The 15698-nt window shown below is 49.5% G+C and overlaps 1 protein-coding gene across 5 annotated transcripts in view; it reads left to right on the forward strand.

The window, feature by feature from the left end:
* Nucleotides 1–15698, forward strand: part of LOC147241323 (disco-interacting protein 2 homolog C) — a 46269-nt gene that overhangs the window by 16384 nt on the left and 14187 nt on the right. Inside the window, exons 2-19 of one of the 5 annotated variants that reach the window (XM_086192074.1) lie at nt 513–584; nt 1087–1191; nt 2110–2235; nt 4422–4718; nt 4880–5002; nt 5891–6037; nt 7124–7243; nt 8200–8397; nt 8676–8767; nt 9202–9312; nt 9776–9899; nt 10860–10969; nt 11373–11475; nt 11667–11731; nt 12014–12107; nt 12222–12341; nt 13339–13453; nt 13877–14016. In XM_086192074.1, the coding sequence (XP_086048200.1) occupies nt 513–584; nt 1087–1191; nt 2110–2235; nt 4422–4718; nt 4880–5002; nt 5891–6037; nt 7124–7243; nt 8200–8397; nt 8676–8767; nt 9202–9312; nt 9776–9899; nt 10860–10969; nt 11373–11475; nt 11667–11731; nt 12014–12107; nt 12222–12341; nt 13339–13453; nt 13877–14016 (2262 nt within the window). The remainder of the gene's footprint in view (nt 1–512; nt 585–1086; nt 1192–2109; nt 2236–4421; nt 4719–4879; nt 5003–5890; nt 6038–7123; nt 7244–8199; nt 8398–8675; nt 8768–9201; nt 9313–9775; nt 9900–10859; nt 10970–11372; nt 11476–11666; nt 11732–12013; nt 12108–12221; nt 12342–13338; nt 13454–13876; nt 14017–15698) is intronic. The other 4 variants (XM_086192075.1, XM_086192077.1, XM_086192076.1 and 1 more) reach the window with 4 other exon arrangements.

Consider the following 15698-nt stretch of genomic DNA (forward strand, 5'->3'; position numbering starts at 1 on the left):
AGAAGTTCCTGGATCAGAACTGCTGTGTAGAGAGATGCTTCTTCTCAGGGGGCCACCTTGGCGTCTCCCCAGGGAGGTGTTCCAGGTAGGGCCAGCTGGGAGGAGGCCGCGGGGCAGACGAGGACCAGGAGGAGGGATCTCTCCACACTGGCCTGTGGACGCCTGGTGATCCCCCAGTCAGAGCTGGTCCATGAGGTCCATGTTGTGGGTTCCCTGATAGAGCTGCTACCTCTGCGATCCTGCTTTGGTGTGGTTGAAGATGGATGGACACAAATCTACCTCATCTTTCATCTCCGTCATTCATCATCACATGTTTTTCAGTTATTTTTCACATTTCCAGATACGCGACGACTGGGGAGACAGAGAAGGTCGGGTGTCTCTGGCCTGATTCAAACTGCGCTCCCAAGAGCACGTCCCTTTAATTGGAAGTTAAAAAGTTCTGGATTGGACCAGGCAGCCCGCTGGGCCATGGCTGGCTCTCTCACACTCTATCTATCTCTGTCTGTTTGCAGGGGACATCACTCAGAAGGGTTATGAGAAGAAGAGGTCCAAGCTGATCAGGGCGTACGCTCCACATGCTGGAGGTAATTTAGCAACACACAGCCAAAGTATTCCCATACCACTGCTGGAGTATTGATCTGGTATCATGACAAATCTAGTTGCGATGATACTGTACTCTACTGTATCGATTCAGTCTTCAGCCGCCGCCATTAGTGAAAGTAGGTTAAGACTCCCTGGAGCTCAGCTTGGGCCTGCTCCTCTGTATCAGTATCTGACCGGCCGCAGCCGCTCGCTGCCCCCCCAGGCCTCAGACCTGCTCTATCCTCCATCACAGCCACGCCGCTCCTGGACCTCTGAGGGAGCAGTGACACACTTCACTTTATTATCATTTATGTTATTTCATTTTGTGAATTCAGAAAAATCTAATTTTTCTGGTGAATCAAATCATCTCCATGTTTTCTTTCTTTTGTTTTTTCTTCTTTCTTTTGTTTTTTTTGCACTGCACCTATTGCTGTTGTGAAATGTGTGTGTGTCTGTGTGTGTTTCTATATATGTGTGTGTCTGTCTGCTGGCTTGATTCTGTAGGAATGGAGGGTCCCATGTCCCACCGGGGCCCGTTCGGTCCCCCCGCAGCTGCACGCTTCCACCGGCGGCGAACCTCTGGCACGAGAGACGAGCGCTACCGTTCAGGTACGGAAGCTCCGCACAGTCGCACTCTGACTGTGACCAGAAGAATCCTGAAAATCATAAAGACAATATTTTTATTGATAATACACAAAAAATAGAAAAATTTAATTCTTGTACATTTTAGATCAACAAGTTACAAAAGAACAACTGGTGTTTGTTCTTAACAATTATAACAACATCAACCACAACAACAACCACAACAACATCAGCAACAACCACAACATCAACAACAACCAAAACAACATCAGCAACAACCACAACATCAACAACCACAACAACAACATCAACAATGACACTGCATCCACCCAGCTAATCAATCGCCTTAAAATGGAGATTTCAACGTCCTGCTAGCTGCAGGCATGCTAACGTTAGCTGCAGCTGCTGCTGAGGACTTCAGATGCTCTGTATTTTGGAGCATCATTGACATGAAGCTCTGGCCCGTAGCCGTGAGGGAGCTCGGCTGTACTGAGATTTCAAGCGTAGTATTCTCAGCTCTGTCCTCGGCTGATCGGAACGAGCACGTGGTGATGCGGTCTGCTTCTCCGTGCCTTCAGTGCAGACGGTCGCAGCCTCGTTGCATGTGTAGACGCGAGCTGAATAACACCTGGAACCCGCCGGAGACGTGACCAAGCTGTTTCTATGGAGATTCTGGAGACTTGAAAACCTGGTTGGGGACCGTGTCCTTGCAGGATGAGAAAGGAAACATAGACTTGCTGCAAACAAACAGAGCTTCACCTCACTGTGACATGCAGGTCTTACTCAACAAACATGGTAATCGGAGCAGTTCTAGTTATTATGGACTGCCAGACCGGTCTGAGAGCAGACCTGCTTTGTCTCACCAACACAAACCCACAAACAGAGCGAAGCTCAGGGTGGACGCTGCCTCCCCTGCCTGTGACTGACTGTCTCTGTCTCTGTCAGACGTCCACACCGAGGCTGTGCAGGCTGTGTTGGCGCGACACGTGGAGAGGAAGGTGGCGGTGCCCATGCCCTCCAAACGACGCTCACTGGTGGTGCAGACCTCCATGGATGCATACACACCTCCAGGTGAGGACACGCAAACAAACTCACACCTGCACCACAACACGCTTCAAACATGTGGGAAGCAGCAACACGTCTGATACTAGAACCATTTTAAACTAGAACCAACTGAGGCTGAGGCCTCAAGACTCCGCCACATGTGCCTCTGCTCTTCTTCTACTCTTAGCGCCATCATCTTGCAGCATTATGAATCTTACTGTATGTGCTTAGCACCTTAAAGTTTCTCTTGATAATTAGATGAAAACACGCTTGCTAAGTGGTTCAAGAATCTTGAACAATTGCGTGATAAGAGAAGAAGCAGACACACACATAAACTCAGTGCTTTTCTCAGCTGAAGCCTGACGGCACAGAAACTCCTGCATGCGATTAGCGCCTCCGCCAACCAGGTTACATTTCAGCGCCGTCTGTCTGACTGTCAGCAGGTCGACGTAAAAAAAAAACCCAAAGAAAACAGCCGGCCGATGTCGGGGAAACTCCACGGAAGGGTGAAGCGTCGGTCAAGGAAGAACTCGATAATTTAGTACCGATTTGTTTAACATAACTGAAAAACTGGTTTTAATTTGACAGGGCGCTCAGCTGCGTTCTGGCTCTTTTCACCAGAAACTGCTAACGTGCACGTCCTCGGAGGCGTGGAGAGACACTGACAAACGTGCAGTGAAAACAAACCACAGACGATTTGTAACGTTGCCGTCAGTCAGCGATTGCAGACGTGGTCGGCCATGTAGGAAAATACTGATTAGAAGCTCTGCTGTGTGTTTTTTGGCACTCTGGATCCAGTTTGGCTGAAATGTGATATTGGAGCCGACCTCAGATATGAGCTCATTAGACTGAGCATAATCAGAGCTGATAAAGTAATTTTGGTGCTGATTGAATTTTAATGAAGGACATTTATCAACTTTGTTCCCTGGCAATTTGCTTTTGAAGCTTTGAGGAAATCCTTAAGCAAATCTGACACGTCCTTAGAACGTCATAGAACTCTGCTGCAACGTTCCGACAAGACTAACTGCTGGCGAAAAATCTATCTGGAAAGAATGTTATGTTTAATTTCCGTTCACTTTGACTGACGTCCAGCGAGCCTCTCTCTTGATCCTCTGTGTTCGCGTCATGAACTCATGGAGAGTCTTTCAGGCCGGAGCCTCCTCTGTCAGGCAGACTCACACGAGCACGGAAAGGGTTAACTTTGAGAGACATGCCCGCTTTTAGGAAAACTCTCTTATTGTCCATCGTCCTCAGAGGAGCCAGACAGGAAGACAGAGCCCCTCCTCTAGGGAGCTGAGACCCAGGCTAGTTAGCTTAGCACAGTGACTGGTAGTGGGTGGGAGGTGTTAGCGTAGCTCCGTCTCTGCCTGCATTAATATCAGGAGGGTTGTGTGTAACCTTGGTGATGAATACCAGTTTACCATGAGGAGACGTTGTAGTGGTAGAATCAGACACGTAGCCGGAACTACTTTCCTGACTGGGCGCAGTGATTTGACGCAGCACCTCCAAAGCTCCACTGGTTTGTTGAGGACTAGAAGAGCGACTGCTGCTACTGATGATGATGATGAGGAGGAGGACTCCTGCTGGACACACCAGCATCCTGGACCTGAGCTAGCTGATGCTAACACTTCCACCCACTACCAGCCACTGGGCGAAGCTAACTAGCCTGGACCTGAGCTAGCTGATGCTAACACTTCCACCCACTACCAGCCATTGGGCTAAGATAACAAACCTGGACCTGAGCTAGCTGATGCTAACACTTCCACCCACTACCAGCCATTGGGCGAAGATAACAAACCTGGACCTGAGCTAGCTGAGGCTAACACTTCCCACCCACTACCAGCCATTGGGCTAAGCTAACTAACCTGGACCTGAGCTAGCTGAGGCTAACACTTCCCACCCACTACCAGCCATTAGGCTAAGCTAACTAGCATCCTGGACCTGAGATAGTCGATGCTAACACTTCCACCCACTACCAGCCACTGTGCTAAGCTAACCAGCCTAGGCTTGAACGAGCTGATGCTAATACTTCCCACCCACTACCAGCCACTATGCTAAGCTAACTAGCCTGGCTCTTGCCGGGGGCAGTGGACAATAAGAACAACAGAGAACTATTTTCATAAATGTTGCTAGTTGTTGTTACTACACTGTGATGTGTTGTGCTGATGCTGGTTTTCTGTCAATAAATAATGGCGCTCACTGACTCTCACTAGGCCTGTCGCCCCTGTGCTCAGACTCGTCATCGGGCTCAGAGGAGGAGGCGGGCCCAGGGGATGACATGTCGGGCATGGAGCACTGGATGAGCCGGCCTTCCCAGTTAGGCCCCGCCCACCTGGGTTCCACCTCCTCCTCATCCTCGTCCACACAGAGTGGAGGCAGCGGCAATGCAGGGCGGCTAGCTGACTCGCTGGCGCACACGCACATCTCGCACCTGGCGCACACGCACCTGGCGCACACACACCTGGGCCAGTCGCACCACCAGCAGAGCCACCTGTCGCAGTCACATCACGGTAAGACCTGATTGGTTGGTGGGTGTGTGGTGGGGATGGTGGTGGGGTTGTACACTCAATGCTTTAGAAAGCCACTGCCATAAATGTGTGTGTGTGTGTGTGTGTGTGTGTGTGTGTGTGTGTGTGTGTGTGTGTGTGTGTGTGTGTGTGTCTGCCTCCAGGCATAGGGCACCTCTCCCTGAAGAGGAAGGGAGCTCTGGGCGTAGCTGAGAACGGAGGATCTCTGCGAAGATCCTGCGAGTTTGGATCTGACATGTTGTGGCCGCCGCCGCTGGAGTCAGATGGTAGGTTCCTTCCACGTCTCAGCCGAGGCACTACCGGCTGGAGCCTCTAGACACACACGTGTGTTCAGGATAGACTAAAGATCTGTGTATTAGCACACGTCGAGTCAGTGTTTTTAAAACAGTACTTCATCTATGTATGCATGTTTAGCCTCTCAAGTACTCACAAAAATATTTTTCTTTTCAGCAAAACTGAAAAAAAATTATGATAAAAAAACCTTTGGACGTTTGAGCTGTTGTCTGCTGTCAGCCTCCATTCGCTTCAAGCTAATTGTGCCTGGCTGGCTCTTCCTGCATTCTTGAGTCACTAAGAAGTGACGAAGGAGGGAAAAATTATCTTTGTGAGCTCAAGACTTCTCTTAGCGAGTACTTGAGAGGCAAAATACTCTTAAGTACAACTTTAAGGCCCAAACCCACCCGACCCGGTATGAAAGCCACCTGCAGTCCTGGTAAGATAACTGCGGTTTTCCTTGTTTGAAGTGCAGTTTAAGTCATTTGTGTGTATTTTAATAAATATTAAATTAGCAGATTGATGTACTGTTAATATTCTTTTTTCTGCTGCAGGCTTTTGTCATCGGCTTTTAGGAATATAGAATATATAGAATAAAGAATCAATCCGCTCTTCTCAGATGAAACTGTAGTCTGTGCTGATTCCGTCTGACTACTGGTTGATGGAATCAGCACAGTGAGATGTGATTGACGTCAAACGTGCGTCCATGTTGACCCTCCTGTCAGCGATGCTAACCTCGTTAACCAAAAGCAACCATCAAATTGTGTTTGATTTTCTGTTAAAACATAAAAAGCTTCTTAACAAGCGTGATGACTCACAACTGGCTGCTGATGGTCCTGTTCTGCGTCTCTCTCTCTCCATCTGTCTGCTTCCCCCTCCAGAGAATCACTCGGCCCCCCCGGATGTGACGGGCTACTCGTCAGACTCGCCCCACTCCCACACGGAGCGTCACCACATGTCCAACATGGGAACCATCGCCAGGAACACACAGAAGTACGGCAACGCCGAGCGCATGGAGACGGGCGATGGTAAGACTCACCGCCCCCTCGCTGCCAAACCTTCACATCCCCATCCAACTGAAGAGTCTGTAGAACATCTGATGAATATAGAAGCTGTAATCAGAAGGTGAGCAGGAAGTGGGCCGGCGCCGTGGAGAACTGACCCGTTGATGTCCCTCCCCTGGATGAACCAATCACACGCTGGTCTGGTTTTGTTTTTTTGGAGGAAAGGATGACGATGCATCTCTGTTGTTTGTCAGGATTTTAACGTTGTTCAGAACAACTGCAGCCCCTCGGCCTCTGAGATAGAGACAAAACACTCTAGAACCTGTGGTTGAGGAAAGAGAATGAGACAGGATCAGAACCAGAACCAGCTGGATCCACACAAGTTCTTCTTCACCAGTGAGCGTAGTCGTAAAAGACCACGATACACACGAACGACAGGAGCAGAGATACAGCGGTCAGATGTTAACACAAGAAAAGTTGCCTCTCTCTTGGTTTGAATGAATTTTGTAGTATAAGTACACTCCGCCTGCGTCACTGAGAACCATTCTCAGTATAACCCTCAGCTGTGTACCTGAAACTACGATTCACAGAACTCTTTGTGTTTCTGTTCATGATCAAAATGAAAGTTTCCTTACTTCCAAACTTTGTGACCTTTGGTCCGGTCAGAGTGTGCAAATGTTGCATTGATATTTTGATGCTGAGACTGTGTCGCTGCAGTTCTTGGCCACGTTCTCCTTTGTTCTAGATCTCAGTGGGTCCAACCTTGTTAACTAAAGGCTCTGTAAATAAAAAGGGTTCTTGCGCTTGAGTGGAACTGTAACTTCAGCAGCTCAGTACGTAACTACCAACCTGATGTGCTACTCCTCTCTGCTAGCATGCTACGTTCTTACGTCTTTGTTTTAGGGAACCCTGATTGGAATCTGAGGACGCAAATATTCAGAATTCTATGGAAGTCAGACTGAGGCTCACGCCACCCAGAAAGTTACTTAGGAGTTGCGTGTCAATGATCATGACTTTAAGTCAGTGTCACGTTGCGTTGCGAACACGCGCTACCTTAGCGTGGAAACATGGTGCGAGAACTGACCCGCAGCTCTCCTCCATCTGTTGCAGGTGTCCCGGTCAGCAGTCGCGTGTCGGCGAAGATCCAGCAGCTGGTGAACACGCTGAAGCAGCCCCGCAGGCCGCCGCTACGAGAGTTCTTTGTCGATGACTTCGACGAACTTCTAGAGGGTTAGACGCCGTCACGGCTTCTTCATCAGTGTGACGTTACCTTTCCTGAGACAGCAGGGTGGTTAGAGCGCGAGGCTGCTCAGTCGCCTGCAGATACGCCGCTCACAAATACTCAGCTCCGTTCAGAGGAAGTCTCTGAAAAGTCTAATAATAATCTCTCTGAACAAATGTCTCTCAAACGTGAGGAATCATGTTTGGAACTATTTTCAGCAGCGGAATAATCGAAACCCGGTGCTCTCGTGAGTATGTCTGGCAGCAGCACGGTGTATGTGGGATTGAGCGGTAATGTGTGTGTTCCGGGTCATGATGGAGGCTCATGGGTGTGTTTTTAATTGTTTTTGGAAACAGTGGAGCTCCGGGGCTCGGAGGAAGAAGACTTTGAAACCCTCGCTACTCGCTGGTGTGAGGAGGATTCAGTGGTTTGTGTCTGCTGATGTTTTGCATAGAACTCAGGCATCGTCAAGGTTCTTGGAGCTGTGTGAAGTTAAAGAGAGATTTTAACTCTGCTTTCCGCTCTCAACCCTCGGTTCTAAAACTACCGTCTAGTTGTGTCTTTACAGCTCCTTCTATGTTTTAGGGGGCGTCACGGCGTCGTAAATCACGGCGCTGCGGTCATGCAAGATAAAGTTGAGCCTACAGTTGATGTTGCGGTCAAGAGTCCCAATTCACTCAGGAGCCATTTTTATATCAACATCTCAAGGTCGTCTCTGCCAGACCACCCCCGCCCCCGCCCCCACCCCTGCTCCCTCACTCCTCCCTGCTCCTACCCGTCCACTCTCAGATTGTAAATATTCCCACAGTGCCTCAGTTCTAGTAGAAGGTACAACTCATGAATCATCGTTTAATTAGCCTGTGATTACAGCTTCCTTGTAGCCAGATGCTTCGTGTTCTCACAGCCTCACACAAAAAACTGTGAACAATAAAGTTTTGTGAGCTGACAACGTCTTCATCTCCAGTCCAACAGCCGGACCCCAACCAGCCTAGACCGGAGGGCGCCGAGATGATGCCGGTGCGGGGGGAGGCGCTGGGGGTGGTCACCAACTGGCCCCCGTCACTGGAAGCAGCGCTCCAACGCTGGGGGACCATCTCCCCTAAGGCGCCCTGCCTCACCAGCCTGGACACGGCCGGGAAGCCGCTCTACGTCCTCACATACGGTAACGAGACGCCCCTGACTGATGCCGGTTCCTCGCTCTCACTTCAAATACGTCCTGCATTCATGTCGCGACCTGAGAAACATGGTCTCCTCTTGGGAAGGGATGCCAGCGAACGTGTTGATGGAAATCAGAGTAGCCAAGGTTCTGAGTTCAGAGATGTTCCTCGTGTGGTGAAACCAGGAGTGAACGCAAACATCAACAATGTGAATGTCATCACTTCAGGTGGTTCTTAGAAACGTTAGCATTTCCTGTCCCTCTGGTTCTCTCCGCCCCTGCAGGGAAGCTGTGGTCTCGCAGCATCAAGCTGGCCTACAACATCCTCCACAAACTGGGCAGCAAGCAGGAGCCCATGGTGCGACCGGGAGACCGGGTGAGTCACACAACTGCGTCTGCACCTGCGTCTGCACCTGCACTAGAACCAGAAGCAGAACCAGCACCTGCACCATCACTCGCTACAAATTGAGCTTTTTTTTCTCTGCTGTAATTACACATGTAAAGATTTTAGGACCTTCAATATGCTGATTTGTGTTTATGCCAAGAATTGGGTGACTTGTCGCTCGCCAGTCTGATTATCAAGCCGCAGCTAACAGTTCATTAGCTTCACAAAAAAAGACAGGAAGTGGAGAAACTCCGTCCTGTAGAACTTTGGCCTGAAGGGTTTCTCTTGGTTGAGGCTGCCCAGTGAAAGCATCGCTAGCTTGGGTTCAGCTGGTTGGCTGTGAAGGTCGTGGTTATCCACAGAAAAGAAAGGTTTTTTTCCCTTCTTTGAAGTAACTCCACCCTCATCTCCCCTCCCTCCTGCAGGTGGCGCTGGTGTTTCCCAACAATGACCCCGTGGCTTTCATGGTGGCCTTCTACGGCTGTCTGCTGGCGGAGGTGGTCCCCGTCCCCATAGAGGTGCCCCTCAGTCGTAAGGTGCAGAATCAACCCCACCCTGTCACCTGGCTGTTCTGCACAGCGAATCAAACAGTCCCTGTCACGGACGTGTTAGCGGAGGTGTTAGCTGATGTTGTAGCGTCCAGCGTGACACCGCCTGTCCAGCAGGATTAGTTCCTCCAGAGCAGGTCAGGTGATGTAGTCGAGTTGTTCCGCGTCTCTTCACTTCCTGTCCTGCCAGAGCGTTTGTTCGAACCTGTTTCACTGCAACCTGTTGAAACCATGTTTGGGTCTTGAGTGTCTGGCGTAACTAATCCTGCCCGGAACCGTCATGTTTGTCACGCTTGTCAATCAGTGAGGTCACAACTGATGACCTTTGTTTGTTAGTGATCACTGCTGCAGTAGAACATAGAACATAGAACGTGACCTCAACCACATGTCAATGGAACGGCGCAGTGCTGATGGATGTGTTCTCACGTGCGAGACCTCTCTGTTCTGACAGGACGCCGGCAGCCAGCAGATTGGATTCCTGCTGGGCAGCTGTGGCGTCACCGTGGCGCTGACCAGCGACGCCTGTCACAAGGGTCTGCCCAAGAGCGCAACAGGAGAGATCCCACAGTTCAAAGGTGAGAGGGAAGGTCTTCAGTTGTAGTGTGGGAGTGTGTGTGGGTGTGTGGGTGTGTGTTTGTGTGTGTGTGTGTGTGGGTATGTGTATGTGTGTGGGTGGGTGTGTGGGTATGTGTGTGGGTGTGTGTGTGTGTGGGTGTGCGTGTGTGTGTGTGTGTGGGTATGTGTGTGGGTGTGTGTGTGTGTGGGTGTGCGTGTGTGTGTGTGTGTGTGTGTGGGTATCTGTGGGTGGGTGTGTGGGTATGTGTGTGTGTGGGTATCTGTGTGGGTGGGTGTGTGGGTATGTGTGTGTGTGTGTGTGTGTGTGTGTGTGTGTGTGTGTGTGTGTGTGTGTGTGTTGGGGGGTGTATTGAGAAAACAAGAGGAGGCTTCAGTCTATTTTCCTTGAATCTAAAAAAACATCACTCACATGTAAAGGATTCATGATGTGAATCAAATCAAGGTGTTGCTGTCAGTGAAGGCCTGTCACTCATCCTGGTTAACGAGGTCACGCGTGTGATTGTGCATTCAAGGAAGCCGCGGGGGGGGGGGCACTGTAATGAAGAGGTGAATGAAAACTGGAGGAATGGAACATCTCAGCTTAGGTGATGTCTCAGTGAGAATTACTTGGTTTGCTCATTGGTTTCTCGGCAGTGAAGGGTTGAACCCCAGTGGGCGGGGCTACATCCTGGACCAGTGAGGAGTCGGGGGGGGGGGGTTTCAGATATCCGACTATTTTAGAGTGCTGTGCTGATCCAGCTTCCTCTTTAGGGCTTCTGCAATTTGGACCTTTTGAACCTTCTCATGTTTGCAGGTCTGAATGCCAAACAGTTCAAACAACGAGCAAACTTGAAACACCTTAGCTTGGATGCACAGCCGCAAAGCTCTAGCTGGTCATGTGACTCACCTGATGGGTAAATCTTAGCTAAAGGACCTTTGGTGAGTGCTGGTGTGTTTCGGTGTGTTTTCCACGGCTGCAGGTTGGCCCAAGCTGCTGTGGTTCGTCACGGAGTCCAAGCACCTCTCCAAACCCCCCAGAGACTGGTTCCCTCACATCAAGGACGCCAACAATGACACCGCTTACATCGAGGTGAGCTGACAGGCTCGCACCAGTGAGCTCACGGGCTTCTGCCCGCTCACCAATCAAACGGAACAACAAAAAGCTCCTGCGTCTCTGCAGCTGAGTCCAACTTAGATTGTACTGATTTGATCGCAAGAAACAAAATAACGCTGTCATAACGTCAGGTTGCTGATTTGTACAAACGATGAAGTCACGTCTTTCCACAAGATGACAACTTTTAAAATGCTTGTTTTCTGAACGGAGTTTGGTTTGATCAGCTACAGTTTTACAGGACAGTGTTTGTGCTGAAATACAAACATGGCTTTTGTGTGAAAATGTGTCAGTAGTTGCCGGTAGAGACGAGGTTGTTTTGCGTGTAACAGCTGATGAACCTGGGCTTCACTCTCACGTCGGTCTGTTGTTTGTCTCTCAGTACAAAACCTGCAAAGATGGCAGCGTGCTGGGCGTCACCGTGACCAGGATCGCCCTGCTCACGCACTGCCAGGCTCTCACCCAGTCCTGTAGCTACACCGAGGGTACACACACACACACACACACACACACACACACACACACACACACACACACACACACACACACACACACACACACACACACACACACACACACACACACACACACACACACACACACACACACACACACACACACACACACACACCCTGTCAGCCACTGGTATCATCTCTCTCTCTCTCTCTATTTGCAGCTGAGACCATCGTCAACGTTCTAGACTTTAAGAAGGACGTGGGTTTGTGGCACGGCATCCTGACGGTAAGACCTGCCTGTGAGGGTCAGGGGTCGTGACTCTCATTACCTGTTTGCTTTAGTCCAGGTTTGCTGAAGGTGGGGGTGGGAACACAGGGACGATCGACTGGAGAAAATCAGGCTGGCAGCAGCTTCCAAACAGAGTCCAGCTGATTGCCAACAGTTTTATGAGTTAAATAATGGCAAAAAACAGCTTCAGGGCTTTAAATGTGGATGTGTGTGTGTGTGTGTGTGTGTGTGTGTGTGTGTGTGTGTGTGTGTGTGTGTTGGGGGGGGTCTGTCTTGCAGAGTGTGATGAACATGATGCATGTGATCAGTGTGCCGTACTCGCTGATGAAGGTCAACCCTCTATCCTGGATCCAGAAAGTCTGCCAGTACAAAGGTCAGGAGCACTCTCTACCTGTCACTCACCTCCGTCCAGTCTCTCCATTCAGCTGTCTGTCAAATAGATTAAATGCAAATGTGTGTGTGTGTGCGTGTTCATGTCCTCCTGCAGCTAAGGTGGCCTGTGTGAAGTCCAGGGACATGCACTGGGCTCTGGTGGCTCACAAAGACCAGAAGGACATCAACCTGAGCTCTCTGCGGATGCTGCTGGTGGCCGACGGATCAAACCCCTGTAATGCTCCCGCCTCCCGCCGCCGTAGACAGATTTAGGAGGTGTACGGCAGATAGAGAACGTCTGGGAAGCACTGAATTCTCTAGGGAAGTCAGAAAACTGGGTCACTCTACAGGAATAGAGCAGGACGAGTCTGATTACGCACACTTGGCACAAAAAATGGTTTTTCAGCCGAGCCAACGTTCAGGCCCCGGGAAGTGATTTAATTTTCTGTTCCATCCTGATAGTTTTGCACGTTTTTACCCTTAAACTCTTCAAACGGCAAACAGTTTCTGCTCCTGAACATTTTACTCACCGTGGACCTTTTTTTTTTTTTTCTACTGATGTCAGTGCTAACGACACAATCACGACGAGAAGCAGCGGCACACTACAACACAGTCATGATTATCAGAAAAAAATAGCAAAACAAAACTGAACAACTTCTGATTCATTTTACAAAAAAAATTTAAAAACATTGAAATCAGAATCACCAACGTTTTACAGGTGCTCATCAAAAATTGTGTTTGGGAGCACAGAATATTCGAGCTCAGGCTGTTCTACACACACACTTATCTGTGGATATATAGATAAGTGTGTGTATAGATCTATACACACACTTATCTGTGGATATATAGATAAGTGTGTGTGTGTAGAACAGCAGAGAGCAGTGATGACAGGTTTGAGCTCAGGCTGCATGAGAGAAGCATGCGTACGTTGGAAGACAAAAACTCGAACTCTTTATTGATTGTTCTGTTTTTCATATCTTGAAACCAAATTTCAGAGGATGTGTGAGTGTGAGTTGAACTTTAGTTTGACTGTGAACACACGAGCCGTGAGATGGAGACGCTAACTGGACCTGAAAGCTTGGCATGGATGTATTTCTGGAGGTCATCGAGGTGTTTCGTGGCCGTTCAGGGAGCTACAACACATCCCCATGTACCTCCAGCTGATGTTTGCCGTCGGTACGCGTCAGGAGTTGAACGCCCTCGTGACGCTCGTGTCTCCTCGTCTCTGTCAGGGTCGATCTCGTCCTGCGACGCCTTCCTCAACGTCTTTCAGACTAAAGGGCTGAGAGCCGAAGTCATCTGTCCCTGCGCCAGCTCCCCCGAGGCTCTGACAGTCGCTATCAGGAGGTACACACACAGACACACACACCCTTTAACCTACATTACATACACAGAAGACATAAATATGAAAAAACACACACAGGTAGGATGCAAACACACTCCATGACACACACCAACTCAATCTCAGCTCCAGTCGATCTGTGACAGAGGCGTCTGGACATGCAGAGATCAACACATCAATCACACACATCTGTGTGTGTTACACAAAGTGATGCGCACTTTTCATTTCTGAACGACTTCGTTGGCGAGCACTCAGCCTGAAGAGGCCCCATCGATAGGTACTGACCAGTCAATCAATCACAAACCAACTGCTGGTTGAGTGACGCAGTGGTTTGGTCATGTGCTGGAAGTGTTGCAGCAACAGGTCAGAGCCGATCAAAGCTGAGATCCGACTGGTGTGTGTGTGTGTGTGTGTGTGTGTGTCCCCAGGCCGGTGGAGGACAGCAGTCAGCCTCCAGGACGTGGCGTTCTGTCCATGCAGGGTCTGAGTTACGGGGTCGTCCGCGTGGACACGGAGGAGCGCCTGTCAGTTCTCACCGTGCAGGACGTCGGCACTGTCACACCAGGAGGTACGTGTGACGTGTTTGTGTGTGATGTGTGTGTGTGTGTGTGTGTATGATATGTGTGTGATATATGTGTGTGTGTGTGATATATGTGTGTGTGTGTGTGTGTGTGTGTAGGAGTAAGGTCAGCGTCAGCTGCTCCGGACGAGTGGAAACGGTCTATAAATGAATCAAAGCTGAGTCCTGTCCCTTTAAGAACCAGGTGAACACACTGATGGAATCTTTGAGGCTACAAGTTTTCATGTCTCACCTGTGAGCATTGAACATTTGATGGGTTCGGCACCAGCATTATTAGCAGCGCTCGCCAACCACCACGTTCAGGAGAATATGTCGGGAAGCGGTGCAGGAACGCCATCACATTGGTCTGTCAGCTCAGCAGCTGTCAGGTACAAACTTTGTCTCCTTTGAAGATCCAGTTCACCACCTGTGGCAGGCGGCAGCAGGCGCGAGTCGCTTCTGGTCACCTGAGGACGAAAGCTGGACGTAAATGGTCATCAAGAGCGAAACGGAATCCTTTTTCTGTCAGAAATTAGTGAGAGAAACATGAGGGGCTGCTGGAAACCACGAGTTAAACTTCCAAACTGTTTGTGATGTCACCAGTCCCGCTTGTGGGCCCGCCTCCTAAAATTAGATTTCCAATGAGCTGAGTACTACCTGATGTAGGAATATCCTCATTCTGGTGTATCTGTGTGTACTTGTATGACTGACTGACCCGCTCAGCTCCTGAATTGTCGCTCCTCACTGGTGTCACGCTCCGAATGGCAAAAAATCCATTAAGGCCATTAAATCGTAAAATTAGCTTTCGGGGCGTATAATTGTGTCGCCTCTCCTTTTCATCAATGTCCAATTTTAGTGCGCGCTCGTTCTCCTCATGAGTGAGTGAGTTAAGTGGGTTCTGCTCTACGTTTTCAAGGGTTTGGCTCTTGACTGTCGTCCAATCAGCTGAGAGAACAGTGACATAAAGAGTTTGACAAGATAATACAGGACATAAAAAAGCTTTTAGTCGATAATTCGTCATCTTCTCAGGTGCGAATGAAGGATCCAGGAACATTAGATGTTGGCTGACATTCCCTTGAAGGCAAAGTCAGGAACCTGTTCCTCATCTAAGAAGACACTTCACTTCGGGAACTAGAACCATCCAGACCAGCTACAGTTCACGTCCCAGTCCCAGTGGTTACTGGTGGGGGAACCATGGAGATGACTTCTTCCTGTCGGACTACAAACACACCTCCTCCCTGACATGATCACTTCCTGTCGGACTACAAACACACCTCCTCCCTGACATGATCACTTCCTGTCGGACTACAGACACACCTCCTCCCTGACATGATCACTTCCTGTCGGACTACAGACACACCTCCTCCCTGACATGATCACTTCCTGTCGGACTACAGACACACCTCCTCCCTGACATGATCACTTCCTGTCGGACTACAGACACACCTCCTCCCTGACATGATCACTTCCTGTTGGACTACAAACACACCTCCTCCCTGACATGATCACTTCCTGTTGGACTACAGACACACCTCCTCCCTGACATGATCACTTCCTGTTGGACTACAAACACACCTCCTCCCTGCAGTGCTCTGCTCCTGCTCAGTAACAGGATCTGAATCTTAGTACAAAACAGTTTAGACATTTCTTTTTGCAGAATAAAACTTGCTCATTTACATTTGTCTGAATTT

The sequence above is a fragment of the Aulostomus chinensis genome, chromosome 21, assembly GCF_037954235.1.
Source record: "Aulostomus chinensis isolate RoL2024-O1b breed Wild chromosome 21, RoL_Achi_v1.0, whole genome shotgun sequence".
Taxonomy (NCBI): Eukaryota; Metazoa; Chordata; class Actinopteri; order Syngnathiformes; family Aulostomidae; genus Aulostomus; species Aulostomus chinensis.